Genomic DNA, 26826 nt, shown 5'->3' with positions numbered 1-26826 from the left:
AGAAGGGAAAGATCCTTGAAGAACTCAGATAAGAAAGATAAATCATAAATGTTTGTTAATAATAACCTACCTTTAGTTGGCATGAATTATCTACCTACCTACTTCTGACTAATTTTGTAAAATAATTCGTCTTCCCTAAGCATAAATTATGAAAACATTCATTCACAAAAATAGTTTAAGCACCATTGCATGATTTCTATTCTTGTTGTCATGAGAAGCCCTTTGCCGCCAATCTCAAACAATAAGAATAGGTTGATTTTGATTTAAAGAAGAATTAATTCTAAGACAAGAGATTAATTTATCAAAAATCAATTTATTCAATTTAAAACCCAATTACTTAAAATATCTAAGTCAATTGCTTAATAATCATGCAATCAGTTATACATTAATAATGAAAATCCCAAAATTTAGAACAATCAAACCATAATAATCGGATTCAAGTTACATTAATACCCTAAGAAGGGATTTAACTACTTATGACGATGGAGGATATTATCTTGGTTGGTGTAGAACTCACCATCATGGACTGCAATTCCTCTTCTATGGATCTTGTTCTTCAATTCTTTAGAGAAAACTCTAAAAACCCTAAAAGTCGCCTCTAGATCTGAAATATTGCACGAGAGCTTCCTTGTAACCTTTCATCTTCTTTTATAAAATAAAATTGAATTCTCTTTCCTCTTGGATGGGCTTTAGGAATTATGGGATCATCTGGGCCCGTTTAGGGTCAAAAAGGCTTGTTTTAAGTTAATTTCCACATTAAAAAGACTCCAAGGTACAAGTGCGCTCGAGCCTTGTTAACAGCGCTCGAGCCCTATTACACATAGCCATTTTTTCTAAAAAGGGCGCTCGAGCCTTGCTGAAATAGTTCTAAAGGCCTTTTTGACCTGTTTGGAGTACGAATCTCAAAATTTCCATTAGACACAAAAACGTTGGGTTTCGAGTCTTCTTTCCATAGCCTTTGAGTTTGCTCAATTTGGAGTTCGGAGTAAAAAGTTATGCCCAAAATACTGAAACAGGTGAAGAATTTCCAAAATGACGCTCGAGCCCTATTACAACGCTTGAGCACTATCTATACTTAGTCGAATTTTTGCAAAGATTTTCAGAAGTGGTAATGCACCCAACACTTGGCCAAAATTACTTAATGGCGCTCGAGCACCCAAGAAACAATGCTAAGGTGCTCGAGCGCTAATTAGTGCTCGAGCCCTGTAGAGACAGTGCTCGAGCCTTAATTCTTCATGTGCCTCAATTATCTCCCTGTGGACCTCTGGAACTCCATAGAAAGTCCAGAATACTTTCAAAAGGCTCGGAAACATTGCTTCATGCTTTAAAATAACAATTTGATTATTTTTTTCGGTAAAATCAGCTACAAAAGCAAATAATCGAAAATTAATATAAAATCGGGAAAAAGTATCACTTAAGGCCTTAACATACGTACGGACTCAAATATGTAATATTTAGTACTTATTAATAATTGTTTTTAAAAAATGTTTGTGGGTGAAATATGATGAAATTTGAAAGGGTGTTAGGGAAGTTCAAAAAAAAAAAAAAAAAAAAAAAAAAAAAATTAGTGAAAGAAAAGATATTTAGTTGTCCTCCTGGCTATCTTGGTTGTACTTGAACACCCATCCAAATTAGAACCAATCATACATGCTATCATAATTTGATTGGAGGAACATGGAGTCCCATTGTTCCCACCTGATTTTTTCACGAGAAAGTGAAAGTGAAACCTCTCAAGGTCAAGGAGCGAGCAAGTCGAGGGTGCGCGAGTTGGAACCACCTCCAGCCCCACCGCCACCGGACCAGAGTCTGATATTACAGATATTACTGTATATTATATATTTATGCGCTTTCCCATCCAAGACAAGAATATTGGTATATTCTAAGCCCACGGACCGGTCACACTCTTGCAGCACTAACCAATAAATTCCACACTGGTGTGCACGGATTTGGGTCTCTTTTCTTACGATTTTATCACTAAGACCACGCGCTACAGAAGCGCGTACAAAGTATTACAGCTGGGGGAAGATAAATAGATGCTCTGGTTCGATAAACGAAATGGTGCCACGTGTGAGACTACCTGGCAACAAGGCATCGCATCTTGCAAACGAATCGAGAAGGGGACGAAACGAAACAAACACAACCAAAGATGATGGCGCATCATCACAACCCCCATCATCTTCTTCCTCTCTAGAACAAAGATTTTTCCTCGCAAAGACAAAGGTCCCCCTTCACTCGAACACTTTTACCCCAACCTCCTCTAACTTTCTCTCTCTCTCTCTCAATATATAATTCTCTCTCTTGCTCCGCTACATACACACATATACATACATATATAGATCCCCAGCAGCTCAGACGCACACACAGCAGCAACGGACCAATTTTTACAGAAAAAGTTGGGGACAAGAGTGGAGAAAGAGAACCTGTAGACGCCAGCTGATAAGGAGATTATTCTTTTTCATTTTGAGCGACCTCCTATTGATATTGATATTGATTTGCCTTTTTTTTTTTTTTTTTGGGTGGGGGTTTGTCTCCAATATTTGGTGTCCGTACTGTCGTCATCATAATTGCCATTTCAGGTATTTTATACGTCTTCGTTTCAATCTCTCCCTAGATCCAATTCGCTTCATATTCGTATCGGATTTTGAATTACAGATTTGGGGGTTTTGGACGCTAATATTATTATAATTCCAAGGTAAGGAAATGCTCTTTTTTCATTAAATTTATTCAACAATCTCTCTCTCTCTCTGTTTTTTTTTTTCCTTCCCCGGTCGTGGTTGTTATTTGGGGTTTTGACGGCTATAGGTCCGGCTGTTTGGTTAAATATTTATGAGTTTTTTTAATTATTATTTTGTATGGAGGAGATTCCAATAACAATTTGGTTTGTGAAACTTAAAGGGCCTGCCTGTTTTGGGTTGTTGTGGGTTTTGTTGGGAAATGGAACTTGTAGACATTTGTTGGTGTGAATGATGCTCATGTGTATGTGTAATAAAGGAATCGCATGTCTGAGCCAATCATCATTCCAATCTGATACCAAATTTGATCATCAAGGTCAAGCTGTGTACTTGATGGATAGCCCTTCAACAACTGCGGGTTCTGTCCCCAGTTCTAATGATGAAAATCCTCGTGTTAAGTTCTTGTGTAGTTTTTCTGGTAGTATTTTGCCACGTCCCCAAGACGGGAAGCTAAGGTATGTTGGTGGCGAGACGCGAATTGTGAGCGTCCCCCGAGATATTACTTTTGAAGAGCTGATGGGGAAAATGAGGGAGCTTTATGAAGGGGCGACCGTGTTGAAATATCAGCAGCCAGATGAGGATCTTGATGCTCTTGTCTCAGTCGTGGACAATGATGACGTGACCAACATGATGGAGGAATATGATAAATTGGGTTCCGGGGATGGCTTCACTAGACTCAGGATTTTTCTATTCTCACATCCTGATCAAGATGGTTCATCCCACTTTGTTGATGGCGATGAAAGAGATACAGAGAGGAGGTATGTGGATGCTCTCAACAGCCTCAATGAATCCCCGGAATCTAGGAAGCAGCAACTGCATAATGAATCCCTGGTGACGGGTCCAGTAGATGATATTAATGTTGCTGAACAGTATTTCAATCAGATGAGTCTCGAGGGCAGCCTCCATAACCAGAGGAATAATGAGATGCTCATGCCACAGTTCAACTTGCGTCACCTCACAATTCCTCAAACTCAGAGATATAATGAAATGGAGTCTCCATGGAGTCCTGCATACTACTCCCCCAGGCATCATGGCCACCATGATCCAAGACCAGTTCCAGAATTTCCGACTTCACCTTCTTCTGCCAGGTACCGTTTGTCAGAGGAATATGGTCGGCAACAAGTTAATCATCAATCCATGTATGAGCACCAGCCGCAAGTTCCAGACAATATGGCATGGTTGCCTACTGGACCTGTTGCTGGCGATAAGACTGGTTTTCCAGGTAACATATTCTATGGCCCTAATGCATTTGAGGGAAACAGTATCTGTGAGCACTGCCGGATGACTTTCCAAAGAAATCAAGCTTATCCTGATTCCCCTTGGAAGCACGGAGAACAATCGCATCTGGAGCAGCCCAACACGGGGAGTGGTTTCCACCAGATTGCTAATTTATGTGCCGACTGTCCCCCAAATAGGGATACTCTCATGTTGAATGCAGATGCCAAGTTGCACCATGGGTTCTATACCAGAGACCAAAATGATCCCCGATCCTTCTATAATGAAAACCACACTCATGAAAGAGGATGGATACTACAACATCAGTTGAATCCTCGCGCTGAGGAATCAAGATCACATGTTTCTGGGGTTGGGAGATTGAATGACCATTACGTTGTAGATGGTAGTGGAATAAATATCGCTCTTGGGCATGGTACTATATCAGACGGCCATCATGTACCTGCAAGTTATGTCAATCATGAAGACCCACGGTACATTCGAGCTGGACCTGAATTGGGGAATGAAGTGCTTCCTGACCAATGTCTGGCCACTGGTTCCCACATCCACATTCCTCCTTTAGAAGAGCGTATGGTTCGGTATGGGAATTTGCCTTATGCTTATGGAGCAGATAATCTATATCAAGTGTCACATGGGCATGCACCTGCACATTGTGTCTGGAAAAATGTTCATAACCAAGTGCATGGGGGTCCCTCTTATGAAGCATCTAGTTCACCTCATCAAGCAAATGGTACGGTTAGTCCAGGATTCATCAGGGGTTCACTGGAAGGTAGTCCCAGGTTCTGTATCGGGGTGGAGAACCAAAATCATTTGGCTGAGTCCTCACACAAAGTGGTGGGCATTGATGAGACCTGTCTCCCAGAATATTCTTATGACCATGCTTTAAAATTGAAACCAAACAGTTACATTCTGGAAAATCAGCATCTGCTTACTCCAGATCACATTCAATCCTCGGTTGACATGCTAAATTTTGCCACTCCTTCGGAACCTGTGCAAGTCTCTGACTTGATCAATGAAAGATTAGTTTCTGTGTCCACTTTAAATCCAGAATCTAGGAATGATTATAATATCGCTCAATCATTGAGGATGGGAGTGAAAAGTATTCGGGAAGGAGGAGATGAGACAAATTACATAGAGAAGGTTGAAGAGTCTAATATGCAGAGGATCTCTGCTCCAGATCTAAACAAGAACCCGGATGTGGTATTTCCTGAGTCTGTCGGTTCAAATTGTTTAAGGACAGCAGAGGAGTGCGGTGGTGTTGTAAAAGTGGATGAAGATGGTGCTCATGCTCCTCTTGAAAACGAGGATCTGTCAGTTAATCGATTGAGTTTTTTACCTGAGTTGATTGCCTCTGTTAAGAAAGCAGCACTAGAAGGTGTTGAGGATGTTAAAGTTAAAGTTCAAGAAAATGCTGATTCTGGTGTTGCACATGATGTGCTTGCACAAGAAGATACTCGAGTCGAATCGGAACCAGTGGTTAGAATGAATTGTACTTTCTTTTATGGAAGAATGTCCCCTGATGTATTGTTTCTCTCAAATTTTCTGTTTGCTTTGTAGGACGGGCATGGGGATCTGGAGTTGGATTCTGATAATGACAATATAAACAATTCTAAGATTGAGCCAACTAAGGCTGAGGCAGAAGCTATCGCCAAGGGATTGCAGGTTCCTTTATATATCCCATTCATGTCATTCAAGTATTTGTAATGCGTTCTTAAAGATTCAATGCCTTCACCTTTTCATTTTCTTCACCCCATTATAATTTCTTTTTTAGTTTTGTAAGTTCTTATGTCCTTCGATTTTAATGGTATGTTCCTTTTTCACTCAGACAATTAAAAATGATGATCTAGAGGAAATCCGAGAATTAGGCTCTGGTACCTATGGGGCTGTTTATCATGGGAAGTGGAAGGGTTCAGATGTGGCCGTAAAGAGAATTAAAGCCAGCTGCTTTGCTGGGAGACCGTCCGAGAGAGAACGTCTGGTATTTTCCATGTCTGCATTGCTCTCAACTTTTCATCAACTGTTTATTGCTTCATTATATGATAAGACTTATCTCTTTTTGGTCAAGTGCAATTTCTTGACTACCTTTTTTGGTGATTACTAAATCATGTAATTGAAAGGGATTGCATAATGTAATGGTGGGAGGTCCATGAGATTCATGAGTTTGAAATTTTGATGACAAATGAAGATTTGGGTTTTTGTAAGTGTGAAAGATCATGGAAAGGCTCTAGGGTCAAATTAACGTAATTGTGTTAGGGTGGGTAGTAAAGAAAATTAAGTCGATGGTTGACATTTTGTTGTTTCCCTTAATAGATAAGTTAATTGGTTTCCAACAGAAGTCATAGAATCAAGGTTCTTTTTCCTTCTTACTACTGTGTTGGAGGCTGTCTATTCATTATATTGGAATTGTTTTCTTGATATCAATGTCAGCTGAGTCATATTGGTTGTTCAATGGGAGTTTTTATGGAGGGACGATATCTATGTTTAGTTAGGCTTGGATGTTGAATAATCTGCTAATGAAATAATAAAGTTATTTATGAAGGAAGGGAAGGAATCAACCGGTAACGTATTTACGAAAATAGTAGAAAAAATGTTGAATATTTTTGGTGGTTGTACTACTTGAATTGTATTGCTCAACATGCTAGGTTGTCGCTTCATCAAGTCTCTTTTTTTGGGGTATTTTATAAAAGAAAAGTATGAACAATACAATTGCATAAGGAGGTATACCTCCTTTTACAAATCAAGGGCTAGAGTAAGCCCATTTCCAGTAAATGCTAAGAAAAACCAAGAAATACATCCACATCATCATGAAGCAAATACAATTAACATGTCTTCTAGACTAATGTTGAGGTATGTAAGCACATCCCAAACAATAACTTTGGCAGCATAGGAGGGTTGATCTTTAGTTCCATTGTGAAGAGCTGAGTTGCAAGCGGTCCAAATCTTCCATATGGTGACTGAAAAAAGAGCACTCAAAATCTTGAACTTAGTAGATTTATTGGAGGTTTGCAGGATGAACCAATCTGCAACCTGCGTCAGAGAAGTAAAGTCCAATAGACCTTTATAGGGTTCAAATATGGGTTTACCCAAATGCTGTGCAACTTCACTAGGCTGTAATGTGGGTGATAAAATGCCACTAGGGTTGTACGTGTCTCAAGGAAGCTTCACATACCTCTCAATGTCCTATGGCCCTATCAGTGGCCTCGTAGGGGTTGGACGAAGAATGAGTTCTACTTGTGGTCCAAAGGCTTTTTATGCATTTACTTGAACATCAAATTGAATTTTAAAGTTGATTCATAATTTGTATCCACATTCATTGGGAGGGACACGTAATCCTAAAAGAAAAAGTATGAGGATTACTCCACCTCCTCTCTCTCTCTCAAAGTGAGTGAATCTTGTTCTGACCATATTTGTTAAAGGTATTCTTGTGCCCCAAAAAGTCCCGAACTTGTCAAGACTTGATCGAAGCACCTTATCCTATTATAGGTGAGCCTTCAGTCAACAGTTAAAGCCCTTATGCCTGTACTCTTTTTCAGTAGGTTTCATGCATAGAATTTTTTTTTTAATTTTGTTTTTCAATCACCATTAACTTGCTTGTAGTATACCGTAGTATACCATGTCAGGTATTTCTAATTTTTCCACACTTGGGTTCGGCTCTCCCAATCAACTTGCATTGCGAACTCTATGGTTGAACGAGCGACGCCATGCCACAATCACCATAGGGTTCTACCCTACTCTTCTCTGACCACGGTTTGTCTTTCTCCTCAGACAGAACACCTTAATATCTTCATGAAATTTGATTGTAAATGGGATTTTGCGGCCTTTATAGCATAAAATAAAAGCTCACGTGCAAGGGTGGACCCAGAATTTAAATTGGTGCAAATTAACATGATAGAAAATAAAAAAAAACAAGAAAACATATTAATTTTTTAACAATAGAATATTCAGAAGGTGGGTCTAAGAAACTTCTTTATGAAGTAAAAACATTTCATAATTCAATTGAGTGCATAAAATAGTAAGAAAAATATGTAGAAGTGTTATATTTGAAATTTTTGTCCATATCCTTCAAATGTAGATCGTTAAAAAATGACTCAAATTGAGGTTTTTATAATTTTTGGAGGGCCACATAAAAATATTTTTACTATTTTGTGGTTCACTATTTATACAGTACCTTTTTTTTTTAATGGATTTTAAATTTTTTTTGGAGAGGCCACATATTAAATGGTTTTACTAATTTATAACTCAATATTTATAAGAAGCCTATTTTTTAGGAATTTTGAAAAAAATTGGTGCTTCGTAGTTCCGCCCCTGCCCACTTTTCCTTCTTGCAGCTTGCTTTGTGGCACTCTCTACAGAAATCAATCTCTAATCTTCAGTTGGAATACAGGCTAGTTTCACAAAGCACATGGTCTTCTTTAAGTATGACATGTGTCAGATCTTTGAAACTCCAAAGACTCCAGAAGCTAACTACAATCCAATCACAAAGTATCCTACTACAAGTAAGTCTCACTACATGAAGTCTCTCTAACAGAATGAAATAGAGAGATAAAATAACTACTATCACGAGCTCCACACATAACTGCATGAAAACGCCACCACTCAACGAAACTCAAACACCCATAATGCCCCAACAGTTAATACAGTTATTTATAAATAACATGATTTAATCTGCACAATTCAATGCTAAACAAATAATGAATTTTAACAATAGCCGCAAGTTAAATAGAAAATAGGCTATGAACTAGTAGTATTCAAAACCCTTCTCCTCAACCAACCCAACATCGTATCATAGTGATAGGCCTGTACGAACGACATCCAAATCACAAGGAACACTTGTCTGAACTCCACATATCTCATGGTGATAGTGCGTGGTCGAACAACACCCAAATCATAAAGAATATTTGTCATGACTCCACGCATCTCATAGTGATAAGGCGTGGACGAAAGACGCCCAAATCACAAAGAACACTTGTCTCAACTCCAGATATTTCATGGTGATAGGGCGTGGATGAATGACACCTAAATCAAAAAGAATATGTGTCTCAACTCCGCACATCTCAAAGAACACTTGTCTCAACTCCACACGTCTCATCGTGATAGGGCGTGGATGAACGACACCCAAATCACATCAACTCCACGCACACCACCACACACACCCCGTGCACGTGTGCTCTAACATCATTTCTAAATTCTATCTCTAAACTATAAACTTATTCTAGAGAGAGTAATATGCATAGAAATGTGTAGTACTACCTAACCTAGTTATCGGCAAAGTTTCATGACCTAACTAGTTAAGAGTAATTTATTTTATGGGTTTTTGTGTCTAAAAGGCTACTTTTGAGTCTAATTAATTAGCTAAATAGCCTAAACCTAACTTAAACCAAGTTTTTTAGGTGAATTCCGAACTATAAAGGTTAACACTAATTATTCATTATTTTTTAAGAAGAAGAAAACAGTGTGTATGGGATCTGAAAAATATTTTGGAGAGAGACCCTGTCGGCCCTCTCTCACTTAGTTTATATAACAACTTATATTACAAGGAAAATTACCAAGATGACCATATAAGAAATACAAAATACGCCTATATATATTCTAACACTCCCCCTTAAGCTGGTGAGTATATATCATATAATTCCAGCTTGGAACAAATAAACTTCAACTGCTTATAACTTAGAGCTTTGGTAAACATATCAGGAAGTTGATCTTTAGATTTAACTAATGGTGTAGAGATGTCTCTACTCAATATCTTATCTCGGATGAAGTGACAGTCAACTTCAATATGCCTGGTTCTCTCATGAAACACTGGATTGGATGCAATGTGGACAGTTGCTTGGTTCTCACAAAATAACGGAAGATGGGTCTTCACTGTCAAGCCAAGTTCTTTAAGGCTTCGTTTGGATTAAGATTTGGAGGGAAAGGATAAGGAGTTAGTAAAACTTTCATAATACCAAAAATAACCCTAACATTTTAAATAACAAAATTTAAAAGACATTTCGGTGCATCATAATTATCAGGGCATATAATTTTGTCATTCACAGCCCTATAGCTCTTGTTTCCTCTTTTACAACCTGTGATGTATTTGCTGAAATTTATCTATTACTTGGTTCTTCCACAATGCAAATACTTTCTCTTTCCAGTTTTTATATATATATATATGTATGTATGTATATATACACACACACACGTGTGTGTGTGGTTTGATGATTTAGTGTGTCAATGTTGTGTTCTATAGAATCCTTGTTCTTCTCTTTTCTCTTCATCCTTTCTTGATGACGATTACCAGAGGCCTAGAATCAATAGGTGATGATTCTTACGTTCAGCCACACCATTTTGTTGTGGGGGTGGAAACATGATGATGATTGATGTTATCTTGAAGATATGTATCGAAAGGAGCTGAGAAATATTCTTTAGCATTATCAGACCGCAAGACACAAATTGAGCATCCAAATTGGGTTGTCACTTCCTTGCGAAATATTTGAAAAATTGAAAATAATTCAGAGTGATCTTTCATTAAAGAATAACCAAGTCATAAGAGAATGGTCATCCACAAAAGTCACAAAATAACGAAATCCATTAATAGATGTATGTTTTATTGGACCCATACATCTAAATGAATCTACCGAAAAGGACTAGACACATGATTATCAATCCTAGATTTGAAGGACGTACGAGATGCTTACTAAGTTGACAAGTTTCACATGACAAAGACAGCATACGACTAAGACTTGGGATTGGACGTTGCGAAACCGGAAGCGACGGGTGACCAAGACGACAGGCCACTGAAATGGAGATAGAGTAGAATGACAAACCATGGGATGAGGCTCAAAGTTAAAATAGTATAAGCCACCAGCTTCATGCCCCGTACCAAACTTCTTTGTCTTGAGATCCTGGAAAACACAATAAGTAACACGTAACAGAACAATGAAGGGCTTTTGTAAGCTTACTAATATACATCAAATTAAAGGGAAATTGAGGAACATGTAAAACAGATGACAGAGATACGGAAGAATTAAGTTGAGTAGTTTGAACAACTGAAACTTTAGATGATGAACCATTAGCAAGAGTGACACACTGAGAGGGGCGACAAAGTGAAAATTAGATGAAAGATGAGAGCAACAAGTCATATGGTCTGATGCTCCTGGATCAATAATCCAGGGACGCGCCAAAGATAGTAAACATTTGGATGCAACATTTGATTTGCAGAGATAGCCATGGAAGATGATGATGACACCTGATGCTGAGATAAAAGATGAGTATCTTGGGCACGTGGGATAGTGATCATGTCAGGTTGGCAAGAAACAGAAAATTGGGCATGTGAAATTGAAGCATCCTTCTTACAAGAAACCTAATTTGCATAACTAGACAATTTTCCATGAAGATCCCAACAATAATTGATTGTATGATTCATCCGTCCACAGTAAGTACATTTTCTTGACTCCATACTAGATGAAGACATCAGAATACAAGGAAGAAATTGACCGGAAACTGTTTTGCCAGACAAAGAACTCACTGGCCGGAAATTGGTCGATCGGAAATTGGTCGGCCGGAAATTGGTCGATCGGAAATTGGTCGGCCGGAAACTGGTCCGGTTAAGATGATGATCCAAGTGAATTGAATCAGGCTAATCCAGTTGGGTCAAGGGTAATGAGTGGGCCGGGTCTTATCTTCTCAAATGAATATTCAATAATCTTATTTGCAAACGATAACCCTAGCCGCCGTGGGACAACAATTTTCTCAACGACGGTAATCTCACAACCAATCGACGACACCACACGACGATGGCCATCACCACACCCCTGTTACACAATGACGATAAAGACCACCACGATTACAACGATAAACACAAACACGACGACGGTAGCCACCTATGGTGGTGACAAAATTTCCTGTACGACGATGACAATGGTTACACTCTTGCTGGCGACAACGATCAACGATACTAACAATGACGAGCGTTGATATTATTGACCAGAATCTTGCTCTGATACCATGTTGGATTTAGGAATTACATGGAAGAAGAAGAAAACAGTGTGTATGGGATTTGAAAAATATTTTGGAGAGATACCCAGCCGGCCCTCTCTCACTTACTTTATATAACAACTTGTATTAGAAGCAAAATTACCAACATGCCCTTGTAAGAAATACAAAATACGCCTTTATATATTCTAACATAAACTATAAACTTATTCTAGAGAGAGAAATATGCATAGAAATGTGTAGTACTACCTAACCTAGTTATCGGTAAAGTTTCATGATCTAACTAGTTAAGAGTAATTTATAGTTTGGGTTTTTGTGTCTAAAAGCCTACTTTTCGGCCTAATTAATTAGCTAAATAGCCTAAACCTAACTTAAACCAAGCTTTTTAGGTGAATTCCAAACTATAAAGGTTAACACTAATTATTTATTATTTTTTTGATATTTTTAAATATATAATTTCTATTTTTTGGCTAAACAAGACAAAATCCATGTGGAGAGAAATCCCCATTCTTTCATATCTTTGCTTAAACACAAACTATTAAAGCCAACTAATGGCTACAGTTTACATATGAAATTGAAAAGACTGCCTTGATCCTTGTGTTCATGAGTATGCTTTGACAGAATGGAAACTCAAAGGAATTGACGGTGGAGCGGTGGAGCATGCAGTTTCATTTGAATTTGATGCAAAGCTCGTTTGAAGTAGAAAGAATAGTCTCCGGGCAACCAGATTCCGCCCAGCTAGTTTTCGAACAGCCACTTTCCGGCCAGTGAATTTCTGTCCAATCAGTCCTTTCTGGGCATTTTTTTGTTTGGTTTCTCTGGTTGGTTCATTCCATAGGGCATCCACTCCTGACGAATACAAAGAAGCTCGCTATGTGTATTGAGTTGGATGCTCTTAAGGAGGACTGTTTGAGGTGAAGGTCTACCTTTGATTCATTGGTGAGGAACGGGATCTCCATTGACGAAGATCTTGGTGATCTTGTCTATCTAATGACTGGGGAGTTTGCTTTAAAATCGTCCGCCCTGCACCCACCCCCCAAGTATATGCTTCAACAAGAATCACACTCCTAGTTTGAGACCAAGAAAGCCAAAAGAGCTACGGGATGCTCGCTCATCTTACTCTAAAGAACCAGAAGAAAGATTAACAACAGGAGAAAGCGATTGAGAGATTGATTACGGCTGTTAAGAGATTCGCGTTAGCATACTGAGATTGAGCATACTCGATATTGCACAATGAAGAAGATCGATTCATGTGCCCCTCTTACTCCCCTTACTTGATACGATAGGATCAATCGTTTACTTCAACTAAAATCGATGAAGTACTAAAACAAACTACTTCAACTTCAATGGATGAACTTCTTTCTTGCCTGCCACTTCTCTGAACTTCGCTACCTTACTATAGTTTTCGGAAAATGAGCAAGTAATCGGACTTGCAGTGACCCCTTCATGTAGGTAGCATTGGCTGTCTAACACTAGCGTTCTGTAAACATAAGGGTGCTCAAAAGAACTTAATTTTAATTGATTAAAATAATAAATAAATATTTTAATATTCCGATCCGACCCGGTTGCGTGCCCATAGAATCAAACTCAACAAAATACACCAGTCTGCCAAAATCGGACTCCATGCACACTATGACTGAGCCGTGAGTGGGCATCGCTATCATAGCCTAAAGTCCTCTTCTCCATTCCGTACGCCGCACAGTGCTACAGTAACTCCTTTTTATGGCCATTGTTACCTGCCCTTTTCAAGCTTTAATTTGTCCATCCAAATGACTCCCAATCGCAACCAATCCTTAGGGCTTTGCTTGCCCATCGTTTAAAACATCTATAGATACAAAAAATGGCGGAAAACTATGCCCTATTATATTCAAACTAAGCTACGTAAAATCTAGAGTTTCACACTAACCCTTCTGCAATTTCATCAATCCAACACAACATATACTCAAATCAAACATGCTAGAGGTTCAAGAAAACGCTATTATCACCTTTTTCACCAATACGTTCATCCACTCTCATCAACATACTATGGTTTCATGCACACACATGCCTATCAGGTTGCCACCCCGATGGTTACTAAAAAAAATAGTTTCCGAAACAGGTTCAGTTACTATTCACATCCACTCTTTCCCCAGCGAAACCTTCAGTCAACACTTAGAATATTCTAATCGTATACAAACATGTGTATTTAAAATAGATTATACACATTTTTTTATCCAAGAAGAATTAATTATAAATAATAGCAAGGTATAATAATTCTTGTAGACAAGTTAGAACACCACTTATCCTTCCTTTCCTTGCTAGGTTGCTCTCCTCTCCCTCCAAGACTTCTTCCCTTCTTCATTTCTTCCTTTGCCCAATTTTAAAAAATAGGGTAAAATCCTAGTTACAGTTGCTTTCCACTTCTATACTAGTCATCATGTCCACTTGTTTGGTTACTCATGTAGTATGTCTTAATTTAGTTTTTCCCAACAAGGAATAATAGACTATTCCCAAATATTAATATAATAATGTTACTATACCACCCTTTACAAAGAATCTCATCTACTCAATGTAATTTAGGGTCATTACATAACCCAGGGTGTTAGGGATTGGGGGTATAGAGGCCGCTGCAGTAATATTATCTACCCTTTGTCAAGAATTAAAATAATTTGAGTTCTGCAATCAGTCGTAAGATTTTATCATTGCTTGAGGGCCTTCATTGAGCAGGAACAATAGGATTGCTCAAATTGATTGAGAGTTAGACTCCTTGATTTTCATTGAATTGTTGAACAAGAAGGTGCAGGGGATCTTGGATTTGTAATTTTTTTCATCCAAGAGCTCATCAACATTGCAGGACATTTGGTAATGGAGTTCAAATGGACTCTTAAATCAGTGCACTCATGTGCAGATGTCCAGTCTCTCTGTATGTGCGTGTGTAAATGATTCCCATCCACTTTTAGGTGACACAACTCAAATCATTGTAGATGGCTTTTTTTTTTTTTTTTTTTTTTTTGTTCCTATTGCAGAAGGATGATGGATATCCTGTCCTCCTTCTCTACTCTTTTTTATTTTTATTTTTAATTTAATAAGATGTGTTCTATCAAAAGAAAAAAGTGGAAAGAATATATATATTATTATTTTTTTATTTTTTATGCCGTGTATACCTGGTTTTTTTCCTATATTTATCTGAATTAGACTGTGCTGCTGCATTGATGTCTTCTTTTCTTACCTAGAATGTATTTTCTTTTAAATTTTTTATTTTGTAGATTGCGGATTTTTGGAAGGAGGCTTTGCTGTTGAGTTCGTTACATCATCCAAATGTTGTTTCTTTCTATGGTATAGTTCGTGATGGTCCTGATGGGTCTTTAGCAACTGTGACGGAATTCATGGTTAATGGATCTCTGAAACAATTTTTACAGAAAAAGGACAGGCAAGTACCCTTGTTGATGGATGTAGCGAATTTGGGCTTTTTCTGATGTTTTAGCTGTTTTCTATTCTGGGATGCATGCTGTATATGAAGGTGCTCTTGGTTGCTAAAGTGCATTTAAACTGTTGTTGATTTTTGATAACGGATTTGTTGACCTGATTATACTACTGAACAGAACTATTGATCGTCGTAAGAGGCTCATCATAGCAATGGATGCCGCTTTCGGAATGGAGTATTTGCATGGAAAAAACATCGTGCATTTTGATTTGAAATGTGAAAATTTGTTAGTGAACATGAGAGATCCACATCGACCAGTGTGCAAGGTATGCTGAAATAAATGTTTTTATCGAGTACAGTATTTTTTTTATTTTTTATTTTTCCTTTCTAGCTTATGTGGCACTGTTACCATTTTTTAGTATGATGATTTTCTTTTGATCGTTCTTTTGTAAAATATTCTTCCAAAGTTTCTGGAAATTCTGAATTCTGTTACCAGCTTGCTGTAATATTTATTTCACATTGGAAGCTTGGTAAGCTTGGCACTGTGACATGGTGGTTATGTCGCGGAACTTGCTTCTAATATTTGATAGTATCAATATCTCTGTATCGGGATTGAACTGTGGTAGCTCATCCAATATCTGAATTTCCTTTTAGATTGGGGATCTTGGCTTATCAAAGGTAAAACAACACACTTTAGTGTCAGGAGGGGTTCGTGGAACTTTGCCCTGGATGGCACCTGAGCTTCTTAGTGGAAAGAGTAATATGGTAACAGAAAAGGTGAGATTAGTCATAGCATAAATTGTCAAAGGTTTAGCTACTGCTCTATTTGTTCTTCTGAAGATTCTTAATTCCTTGTATTGCCATTTGTTTTTTATTCGTTCATTTATTTTTCTGCGTTGCAGATTGATGTCTACTCATTTGGGATTGTTATGTGGGAATTGCTCACTGGGGAGGAACCTTATGCAGATATGCATTGTGCTTCTATAATTGGTAGGTGCCTTGTTGCTAAAAACAATTTAATGTTCGGTTTGCAGTATATTAATAAATTTTGATTTTTTTTCCTCTTCAATTTATTCTAAGAATATATATAGCTACTTGAGGAATTAAAAAAAAAAAAAAAAGGAGAAAGGAAAAAAGAAAAAGGACTATTAATGTCAAAGGAGATTCTTGTTATATTATGTGGATGCGATATGTTCAGTGTAGTCAAGAGGGCTCAGAATCCACTACTTCTTTTCAATTAAAGGTTGAATAAGAAAAATTGAAAGAAACAGTAAAGATATTGAAATCTAATGTTCGGTTTGCAGAATATTAATAAATTTTGGTTTTTTTTTTTTTTTTTTTCCCTCTTCAATTTATCCTAAGAATATATATATATAGCTACTTGAGGAATAAAAAAAAGAAGGAGAAAGTAAAAAAAAGGACTATTAATGTCAAAGGAGATTCTTGTTATATTCTGTGGATGCGCTATGTTCAGTGTGGTCAAGAGGGCTCAGAATCCACCACTACTTTTCAATTAAAGGTTGAATAAGAAAAATTGAAAGAAACAGTAAAGATTTTGAAACTGTTATACTTATAAATATATTAATATATTTGTATATATATTTATGGGTTATTCTGTTGCCATGCTTTAGCTTTTAATTCGATTAAATGCCTTCATTTCTAGGATGGTGTTTCTGAATATGATAAGATCTCAAATCTTCTTTCTTACGGCAACCTTATCAATTGGACATGAGGAGGTCACTCAAAAAATTATATATTACTTAATCCTATTTTATTGCAAACACCTTTCCTTTATGAGATTTGGTAATGTCTGTCAGAAAGTTGTATATTACTATATCCTTTAATAATACAATATATTTTTTATTTCTACATAAATAACTACTATCCTCTTTCTTTTTTCAAAAATTTCAACTTAACTAACAATTTGCGAGTTTGTATATTAGGATTTAGCTCACAATATGTATCATGGTTTGACAACTATGCCTGTAATTATAATATCTTTTGAGTCTTTGTTATTGAATTTGATATTTAGAAAAATTTCCATTAAATTTTGGCATTCCAGCATGACAGGCATGCCCATCCTGGATTATCATTTTTTTGTACATTACATTTGCTGGTGTTGCGGATTTTCTCCCTTTAATTCAATGCCTTGATCACACTTGACATGTATATTGCTGCTGAACACCCCCGCTCCCAACCCTCTCTCTCTCTCTTTGTTTGGGGGTTGGGAGAGTGTCTAATGGGGGATAATAAACCCCCTTGGTAGTTATTTTGGGGAAGATCCTGAAAAAGAAAATAAGAGGTGCTTTTTTCACACGAAATTATCATTTGGCTTTGTTAAGTGACTGGAGGCTTAGGGATGGGAAAAGGGTTTTAAGATAAATTCCTGAAATCTTTTTGCATGCATTGTGTGATTGCTTGTGTTGTTTCATCTTCTTTTTCCATAGAACCCTACAACACTTCAAGAGTGTATTTTTGTTCACTTATATTGAATATCAGAACCGGTGAACTATGTATGTTTAGTGGTACAACTCAATTCAACTTATCTTAAGGGTTGTACCAGCTATTTAGAGTTGGTTATGTCTTTTACCATTTTGCTCTATCAAGGTCATGCTTTAATTTAATCATACCATCGTATATTTTTTTTACAATTTGTCTTTTCTTACCTCTGCATTATGCCATTACCCTCAATTTTGACCACACTACTATTATTTATTGGTACAATACTTAGATTAGAGTTATTACTTGATTCTTCAAATAATGCTCTTCCACATTCACATGTGAATTAAAGCATTCATTTTTAATTGTAATTTACGCACAAATGTAGCTGTCTCCTCATGTCTACCTCATGTTTGTGATGGAGTGGAAAAGTCTTGTTTGTGTCTTTTTCCACCATCCACATAATCTAGGTGGTAGTTTTATATTCATGATGCCAAGTGGGGGAGATTTTAATTTTTTTTTGGGTTAACTTTTCAGTGGTGTCAGAACACTTTTTGTATGTAAAATGACATTATTACCCTTTTGACTTTGTGTTGACTTACTAAAAAGTGATATTTCTACCCCCTCCCCCGCATTCTCTCACTATATATATATATATATAGATATCCTCTTGAAAAATGCTACAAATTTAAGCCCAAAATTATTTATTTACATAAATAATAATGTTAACATTAAATAAAAATTTAATTGAATATTAAATATATTCAAAAATTAAATACATTATATATAAATTTTTATTTAAATATATATATTTTAAGAAACTTTATATTTATTGCATTCAATTTCACCAGCGGGCCAGTAACCCAGCGGTACCAAGCCTCCACTTCTCAAAGAGAGGTTAGGGGTTTAAGCCTTAGTGGAGGCATGGGTGTGTGAGTACCACTTAAGAAAAAAATATTGCATTCAATTTTGATGTTTTTAAATTTAAACTCAAAGTTATTTATTTATATTAAAAATTAAATATATTATATATAAACTTTTATTTAAATATATATGTTAAGAAACTTTATATTTATAGAATTCAATTTCATGTTTTTAAATGTGTGTATGTAAATTAAATATGCTAATAAATATGTATATTTAATGTAAAAATATATGTGTGTATATATATACACAAATGTGTGTATATATATATATTTTTAATTAACCCTTTATATATATATATTTATATATATTTAATGAGGGAAATTTTTTCCTTTAAGTTTGCTGATATTTTGAATTAAAATGGATTAAAAAATGGGGGTAAAATTGTCATTTCGCACCATTTTAACAGTAAAATGACAGAAAAGTCATTTGGGGTTTGAGTGATAGTAATTTTCGAAAGGTGTCTCGGTGTGAGATTTGTCCAAACCTCAGGGGTGTCAATGAAATATTCCTTTTTATTTTTATTATTTTTTATTTATTAGTGATGGCAAGTGGGACAGATGACCTTGCTATAACAGTTACCTTGCTATAACAGTTAATTGTGATCCCTTCGTAAGAACTTTTTTTATTTTTATTTTTATGTGTAGGAGGAATTGTGAACAACACATTACGTCCACAAATTCCAACATGGTGTGATCCGGAGTGGAAATCTTTGATGGAAAGAAGTTGGGCGTCAGATCCAACACAGAGGCCATCATTCTCAGAAATTTCTCAGAGGTTGAGAAGTATGGCTGCAGCAATCAATGTGAAATGATGCGAATCCTGAATGAATTGGTTTCACTTCTCACCTAAATTGCAAAATAAAACGAAGCACATATTTTGCAATTTTATGGGCCACCTACTGGTTCCCAAGTGTACACAGGCTAATAATGTGTGATTATGCCTTTGTTCATCTTCCTTGAACCTTTATAATACTGCCATGAAAAGGTATGTTCTTAGAGTGCAATTATATGCGCCTCTAGACCTTGGTATTACTAAGCAAGACTACAAAAATACCCTGAGGAGAACTATGATTGCGCATTCAGAATGTAAGTTTTGTTCCCCTCTTTTTTGATACTCATTCTAGAGTCTTCTCTTTTATTGGAAATGATTTTTGGGGATCTAAAGGAATTGTAACTTTCATTTGCAGGTTGTCATTTCTTGGATGTGATTAGGATTTTGCGACAGTTCTTCCTGGTATTGGTCCTTTTTATTGTTGCCATTCGAGGCTGAACCGGTCTACTAAGAGAAGATGTGTACATACATATAAGTTGGTAGTGTTGTCCTAAGCTCTACCTTGACAGGCAGACGACGCGGTGCACGAAGCGTTAAAATTTCATATTGAACTTGGAACCTAAACTAGCTATATTCTTTTCTTAGTTTCTTGCAATTGTATACCTTGTGAGATTATAAGTTCAGTATAGACGCTACTTTTTAGATACGTGGGAAAAGAATATTATTTTGTTCGGACATGGTTTAGTTGATAGAATGGAGTTGTTGAAATTTGTTAGTGTGTTAATTTTTCAGTTCATATGATGGTGATGGTAATATTAGCGTATTGGATATACTAAACTATAATATAGAGAGTATTGGGTAGTGAAAACATGAATCTTTAGTATCTTTTAATCTTTTCGAAGGGTACATAATTTTCACACGGAATACTATTCTGTATGAAAAGTATAATCTTTCTCCCATCCACTTTGTCTTTTGCAATTTCACTAACAAGGACATATTATTATTTCATTGAAAATAAATGTTAATTTCTCATAAACAAGAATATTTCTTCAAAATTGTGGGATTCACAAGAAGTGGAAAAACCTTGAACATAAGAGACAAAACCCTAAACGAATATCATAAATATTTGAACTAATTTCTTAATTTTGTGGAAACTTAAAATTTGGAAACAAACTAGTAAAATGTTGAAATAACAAATTTTTGTTGTACGTTACTCAATAATTCTTTGAAATCATTAACTATTTAGAGGGAGAGTAGTTTAGTAATACTATAATTGTTCAATGAAGTAAATCAAAATTTTAACTGTAGGGCAAAGTAGGTGATCACATATTGGAACTTATTAATGGAACAACAGGTGATAGCAAGTACTATCTTCTACAAGCTAGACCTACTCTTCTTTCAATTCAATTTTGTTCTGATGCTTCTTCAATGCTCACTCTATCAATAGCCTTGTTTGCCTAAAACAAAAAAACAGACCGACCATTAGATGAAATTAACAAAAAATTATATGCGTGTGTGTGTGTGTGTGTGTGTGTGTATTAGATGAAATTAGCAAAAAATTATATGCGTGTTTGTGTGTTTATATATATATATATATTAGATGAAATTAACAAAAAATTATATGCGTGTGTATATATAAAGCTTACCTCTTTCTCCCAATTGGTGCATATAGTTACAATGAAAAGAGACAATGCTTGCACAAATAATGCCACAATTATTCCCGTCCATAGCCCCTATTGCAATACATTAGAAACAGAAAATGATAGATTAGGAGCAGTATAATTTTATTGTGAGAACATTACATATGTACATAAATTGCGGGATACAGAAAGCAGCTAGCATAAATTAATGAATATGGAAGTGGGAAAAGGTAGGAAAAGTTGGATATGAGATGTTGGTAATTACCTTGCCTCCAAAATGATAGACAAAAGCTAATAATATAGCAGAAGGAATACCAATCAGATAATAAGCTCCCAAATTAACAATAGCTCCAATCTTTTGCCTACCACATCCTCTAGCAGTTCCTGTTCAAGTGTTAAAAGGTGACATACATACCATTTAAGTAAACCTCCATCTCTTGAAGATTAAGATTATATTTCAGGGACAAAGTAGAATATTAGGGCACTATTGTTAGTAATTGGGAGTGACCTGAAAGCACCGCTTGAATGCCATCCAACACGTGGGATGCTGCAACCAACAGCAACATCTGTGCAACATATTTCACTACCTTTTCTTCCTTACTGTAACAATACCCCCACATTTTACGCCCCAATATCATTATACCAGCTACTAAAATGCTTTCTGTAGCAACCATTAATATTGCAACACCCACTGCCAATCGAGCTGCTTGAGGTCGCCCCGCACCCAATTCATTTGAAACTCTTATGCTAAAGTTTATTTCAACAACAACAACAACAACTCTGTAAATAAATAAATACAGTCGAAATTTGTATCAGGAAAATTAAACCATACAACGTACTCACCTTACTGCACCACCGAGTCCAAGGGGTATCATGAAAGCCATAGCACATGTATTAAGGCTGAGAATGTGTACATTAATCGATTAGTACTGATATTGTGTTACAGACATTTTGATTGTTTTAATTTCCTACCATGCAATATATATATATATATATATACCTGATGGACAGAACCGATGTTTCAAGCTTTGGATTAGGAAGGAGACCAGATAAGAGAACCATCATTTCAAATGACCAGTTCTCCAAGCTGTACGTTTGTAAACAGATTATATTAGGGTATATACTAACATTTGGACAAACAAACATATATGTATATATATATATATATATATATATATGTGGATATTAATTAATTAGTGGTAGTATATAAGAGTGAAATTACTATTAATTAAGATATATAAATAGATAGAGAGAGAGGTAAGAATTACCAGACCATAACAGCTGAAGGAATTGCAAGTCTTACAAACTTTGGAATATCATGCAAGGCCTTGTTGGAGAAACCGGTCCAAGTTTTGTTGCAGGAAGGAGAAAAGCAGACATAAAGAGCCAGTAATAGCACATTGATCCAATAAGATATAGCATTAGCCAAAGCAGCACCTCGATTTCCAAGGCCAGATTTAAACACCATAATCCAACAAATGAGTATGTGGAGTAGTGTTGTGATTCCTGAGCTTAGCATCATTGGGAACACATTATTTTGGGATTGTAGGAATCGAACATGACATTGCAGGAGGGCGAAGGCAAAAATGCTAGGTATCATGAAACGAGCATAAACTCCGGCTTCAGCTGATATTTCCGGATCTTGTCCCAACAATACAAGAATATGTCCTGCATTGCCCCAAATAAATGCAAGAGGAATGCTGACTAGTACAAGAACAAACATGGCCCTCTGCATGTGAATGCCAAGCATATGGTACTGTTTTGCTCCATATGACTGGCCACAGAAAGTATCTAATGCACTTCCCATTCCTATCTATATATATAATTGGAAAAAAGAATAAGAATTTCATAAAAAAGTAGTAGAATAAGAGGTTTTGGAAAACAAATTAAACCATCCATCCATCTCTTACGCAAATTTAATATATTTAGGGCTGGGTTAAAGTAGACAAATTAATCCAGTAAATAAATAATAATAGTAATGAATGAAAGCAGAGAGAGAGAGAGAGAGAGAGAGAGAGAGAGAGGGAGAGAATTAAGGGCAATCAGATGTATGTTAGTGATTTGGACTCCATGAGACCTTAAATTTAAGATTGAGATCGATGTTAGGGAAACACAGATTTGTAAATCCAATATGAGTAGTTTAAAAAATATGATTGGGGTTGGGGGGCTGATCGAGTTCATCAAAACAATATTGCATCTGGAAATGGAAATGGAAAAAAGAAGTAAGGGTACGTACCAACAAGCTGAAACCAGTGACGGAAGCAAAGGAAGTGGCCATGGAAGCACCAGAAAGAGGCAAGTCTCCAAGATGACCCACAAACATGACAGAGATCACTTGTAAGCAATATAACAGTAGATTTACACACACTAGGGGCCCTGCTAATGATAACTGCTTCTTAACTTCCTCCAAAATCTCATCTTTGTTCAAACTACTCAATCCATCCTGCACCTTTCTGCTGCATTCAAACACCTCATCATTTTCTACTACTAGTAGTGGTGATTGAAGAAGCCCTTGTTTTTCTTCTTCTCTGCCCATTCTTTTTTCCCACTACATCTCCACTCAATCACACTGACATCCACTGTTCGTAACTATCACAATATTTGGATGATTTTAAACCTTTTTTTCTCCTTTTTTAGAGTAGGCTAGGGCTAGGCTGGAAATGCCATAAAAAATGAATTTTATGAACATAGGAAATCTGACTTAAGCCATGTATGTGTATTACTATTATATATATATATATATATGCCATGAGTTTGGGTTGGGGTTTACATAATAATGATGTCTATGTTAATTGAACCAAGTAGTCCATCAAGAGAAAAGGCCCTACTACTACTTTGGACTTTGGTCATCATAGTCATGTAAACCATCCAAAAGAGGACAAACACCAAAATTTGGTTCACTGCATCTACCTTGAATCCCAAATCCCTAACCATATTAAGAGTGCAAATTTCAAACGGAATCCTCATTTTATATTAAGTGGTCCTCAAATGCTTAGTTCAATAGTTGATTTCTCCGGATTATCTATATATATATATATATATTACTATACTAAGCTTTTTTTATTCCGGGTAAATAAATCAATAAGAAGAACAAATTGTTCTATCTTGTTTTTTCCTTGCAAATTATCAGCTTTCATTTCAGTCATTTCCTTAATTTTTACTTTGCTTTCTCCCCATTGGAAGTGTGGTAACTCGAATTTTTTAATTTTTAATTTATTTATTTCATGATTTTTAATTATTAGAGATTGATTATTTAATTTCAATTAGAGATTTTGGATTATTAATATTTTGTTCTTTAGTATTGATTTTAATAAATTATTTAATTATTTATTTATAGTTAGCGGAGGTGTGGTGTGGTGGTTATTTTATATATGTATATAAATTTGGGGTGTGTTATGTAAAGGAAAGAGAGCACGGCAGCCGAAGTGTGGAAAAAAGGATTGTAATTATGATGTATTTGTGGGGGCTACTAAAAGATATGGGATGGGATTTGGTTTTGCTATATATATATATATATATATATATATATTATGTATATATTTGTTACAATTTGATGGGGTAGGAAAAGTGAGCAGAGAAAAATGTGACCACCTGTAAAGTGAAAATGGTCCTTTGGTTGATTTTTGATCATGATTTTGATATTTTTTGGTGTACGGTGAGATATATGTGTCAGGTGGTGGAATGGCCTTTAAATAAAGAGTGTTTGTGCACCGACTTTGAGATATACAATTAAAGAGAGAGCTTAGACAGGGAGAGACGAGAGTTTGCAGAGAGTGAGCCGAGAGAGATCTGAGGTTGCAGAGGAGGCCGGAAGTTCGATGCTCGGATGGTCCAGTGAGAAAAAAAAAAAAATTCTTTTTTCAGTACAGGGTTTTCTATATTTTGAATGATTTGGAGTGATTTTGTTTCAAATGAATTTTATTAAATGTTTTAATTAAATGCATATTTATTTTGTTTATATACTCACATGACTATATATATATTTTGTGAAGCTATTTTTGTTGAGCCTCCATAAAATTCTTGTTATGGTTTTTCCTACTAGAACTTTTTGTCTCACCACCCTCCAGTTTCAGGTACCGAAAATGAATATGGATTGCTAGTTTCGGGCTTAGGTTGAAGTAGGTGTTGCAGGATTTTATTTATTTATTTTGAAGAATTTTTGTGTATTTTTGAGAAAATTGACTTTGTATAAAAGAGGACATTTTTTTTTTGTTCCTGGATGTATTTTGATGTATTTAGATTTGAATTAATCGAAGATTTTATTAGAATTTCGGGGTGTGACAAAATGGTATCAGAGCTATACCCAGTCGGAAGTGTGAGTGTAGTGATGATATAGACGGGTGTGAGTAGGCAAGTGTGTAGTACTGGTGAGCTACCATTCGTAGCCGAGTGTGTGTGGGCGGATGACGTTCACTGGCAGCTACTGGGATGGTTAGTTAGTGTGGTTGGGCAGGTAGCCCAGATTTGTTGTTTTTTTTAGTAGGTCGGTGATGCATCGACTAGCTACCATAAGGGTTACGGATTGTGTGGGTGGGTGACTAGCATTGTTAGCTACCATAATGTCCTACGTATCACTGTATCTCATATCGCCTAGGTTAATGATTTATGAATTTGGTTTTGTGATTATTGGTGTTTTCGGGTATACGGACTATTAGATCTGAATTTTGAGGACGAAATTCTTTTTAAGTGGTGGAGATTGTGATAATCCGAATTTTTTAGATTTTAATTTATTTATTTAATGATTTTTAATTATTAGAGATTGATTATTTAATTTCAATTGGAGATTTTGGATTATTAATATTTTGTTCTTTAGTATTGATTTTAATAAATTATTTAATTATTTATTTATAGTTAGTGGAGGAGTGGTTGTTGGGATTTATATGCCCTGGCATAACAAATTCCTATCTGGATTATAGTGTCCTAAGTTCCTGACGTTTCTGAAATATTTATGTTTTATATAATTGGTGAATTCAATGTATTATGTTTCGATTCATTATAGAATTGATAGTGTTCACTTGATTACAAGAGATATTTATATTTGTATGTGATAGCGATCAATACATGAATATAAATAGCAATCATAAATGGTTTATAGTCGGTAATTATAGATGGACTCAAAATTAATTAAGACTTGAACTGGATCCGCGTTAGGTTGAGATATATTGCGAGAGCCGTCGTATGCAATTGCTCCCTATCACCGTCATGTCATTTGACTCTTAAGCATGAGAAAAGTATAGACTCTTTTATTAATTAATAATTACTTTGATTTGTTCGGCAGATTCTTTGGGATCCTTAGACCGACACTTTGGGTAGTTATGTAATTAATAGTTAGAGGGTTATATTTTCAATATTTGCATCATTATTACTTGTATTTATTTTGTATTGATTATGATTGATCACAAAGTAAATTCGAAGGCCTTCGTGTGGTTTTAGACAAAATGATTTATTATATATTTATTTATTAAAATATTATTTTTGTCAAACAAATGTTTTATTGTGGTCGGGTTAGAAATAATCAATGGTACCAAAATAAATATATTAATTAAGTAGTCGGATTGATGGCTTTATTTATCCGATAACTAATTATGCATAGAGGAGTCAAAGTGCAATATTGACTTAGAGGTTATTTATTATTTAATTGGAGTTCAATTAATTTCTTTTAGTGGAGTAGAAATTAATTTATGAATTAATTGAATTGGGTCCATGG

At 35.8% G+C, this 26826-nt stretch overlaps 2 protein-coding genes across 2 annotated transcripts; one reads left to right on the top strand and one right to left on the bottom strand.

The window, feature by feature from the left end:
* The first annotated feature begins 2097 nt into the window (after positions 1-2097).
* On the top strand, positions 2098-20263 carry LOC132278488 (uncharacterized). The gene is made up of 9 exons (XM_059780281.1): positions 2098-5441; positions 5523-5627; positions 5791-5943; positions 15185-15348; positions 15521-15668; positions 15997-16119; positions 16245-16332; positions 19353-19793; positions 19895-20263. Exons 1-8 carry the CDS (start codon positions 2964-2966, stop codon positions 19517-19519), a joined length of 3426 nt encoding a protein of 1141 aa, XP_059636264.1. The 5' UTR covers positions 2098-2963; the 3' UTR covers positions 19520-19793; positions 19895-20263.
* Positions 20264-20661: 398 nt separating this feature from the next.
* On the bottom strand, positions 20662-23849 carry LOC132278489 (protein DETOXIFICATION 16-like). The gene is made up of 8 exons (XM_059780282.1): positions 23356-23849; positions 22388-22932; positions 22120-22206; positions 21963-22019; positions 21628-21866; positions 21385-21503; positions 21126-21212; positions 20662-20936 (listed from the first exon to the last, which is right to left on the bottom strand). The coding sequence occupies exons 1-8, from the start codon at positions 23653-23655 to the stop codon at positions 20883-20885; spliced, it is 1488 nt and encodes a 495-aa protein (XP_059636265.1). The 5' UTR covers positions 23656-23849; the 3' UTR covers positions 20662-20882.
* Between the last annotated feature and the right edge of the window lie 2977 nt (positions 23850-26826).

This window comes from Cornus florida, unplaced genomic scaffold (genome assembly GCF_030987335.1).
Source record: "Cornus florida cultivar Cherokee Brave unplaced genomic scaffold, ASM3098733v1 CherokeeBrave_3.0.0_Hap2_Chr10, whole genome shotgun sequence".
NCBI lineage: Eukaryota > Viridiplantae > Streptophyta > Magnoliopsida > Cornales > Cornaceae > Cornus > Cornus florida.
The sequence above is the reverse complement of the archived record's forward strand: the minus strand, read 5'-3'. Positions and strand labels throughout refer to the sequence as shown.

Bases quoted from the DNA above. Each gene is read 5' to 3' on its own strand.
- LOC132278488 (XM_059780281.1), top strand. From the start codon at position 2,964: ATGATGCTCATGTGTATGTGTAATAAAGGAATCGCATGTCTGAGCCAA. The intron at 5,628-5,790 runs GTTCCTTTATAT...TTTTTCACTCAG, and splicing joins CTATCGCCAAGGGATTGCAG to ACAATTAAAAATGATGATCT. The intron at 5,944-15,184 runs GTATTTTCCATG...TTTATTTTGTAG, and splicing joins CGTCCGAGAGAGAACGTCTG to ATTGCGGATTTTTGGAAGGA.
- LOC132278489 (XM_059780282.1), bottom strand. From the start codon at position 23,655: ATGGGCAGAGAAGAAGAAAAACAAGGGCTTCTTCAATCACCACTACTA. The intron at 22,207-22,387 runs GTAATTCTTACC...ACAAACGTACAG, and splicing joins CCTTCAGCTGTTATGGTCTG to CTTGGAGAACTGGTCATTTG. The intron at 22,020-22,119 runs GTATATATATAT...ACACATTCTCAG, and splicing joins ACATCGGTTCTGTCCATCAG to CCTTAATACATGTGCTATGG.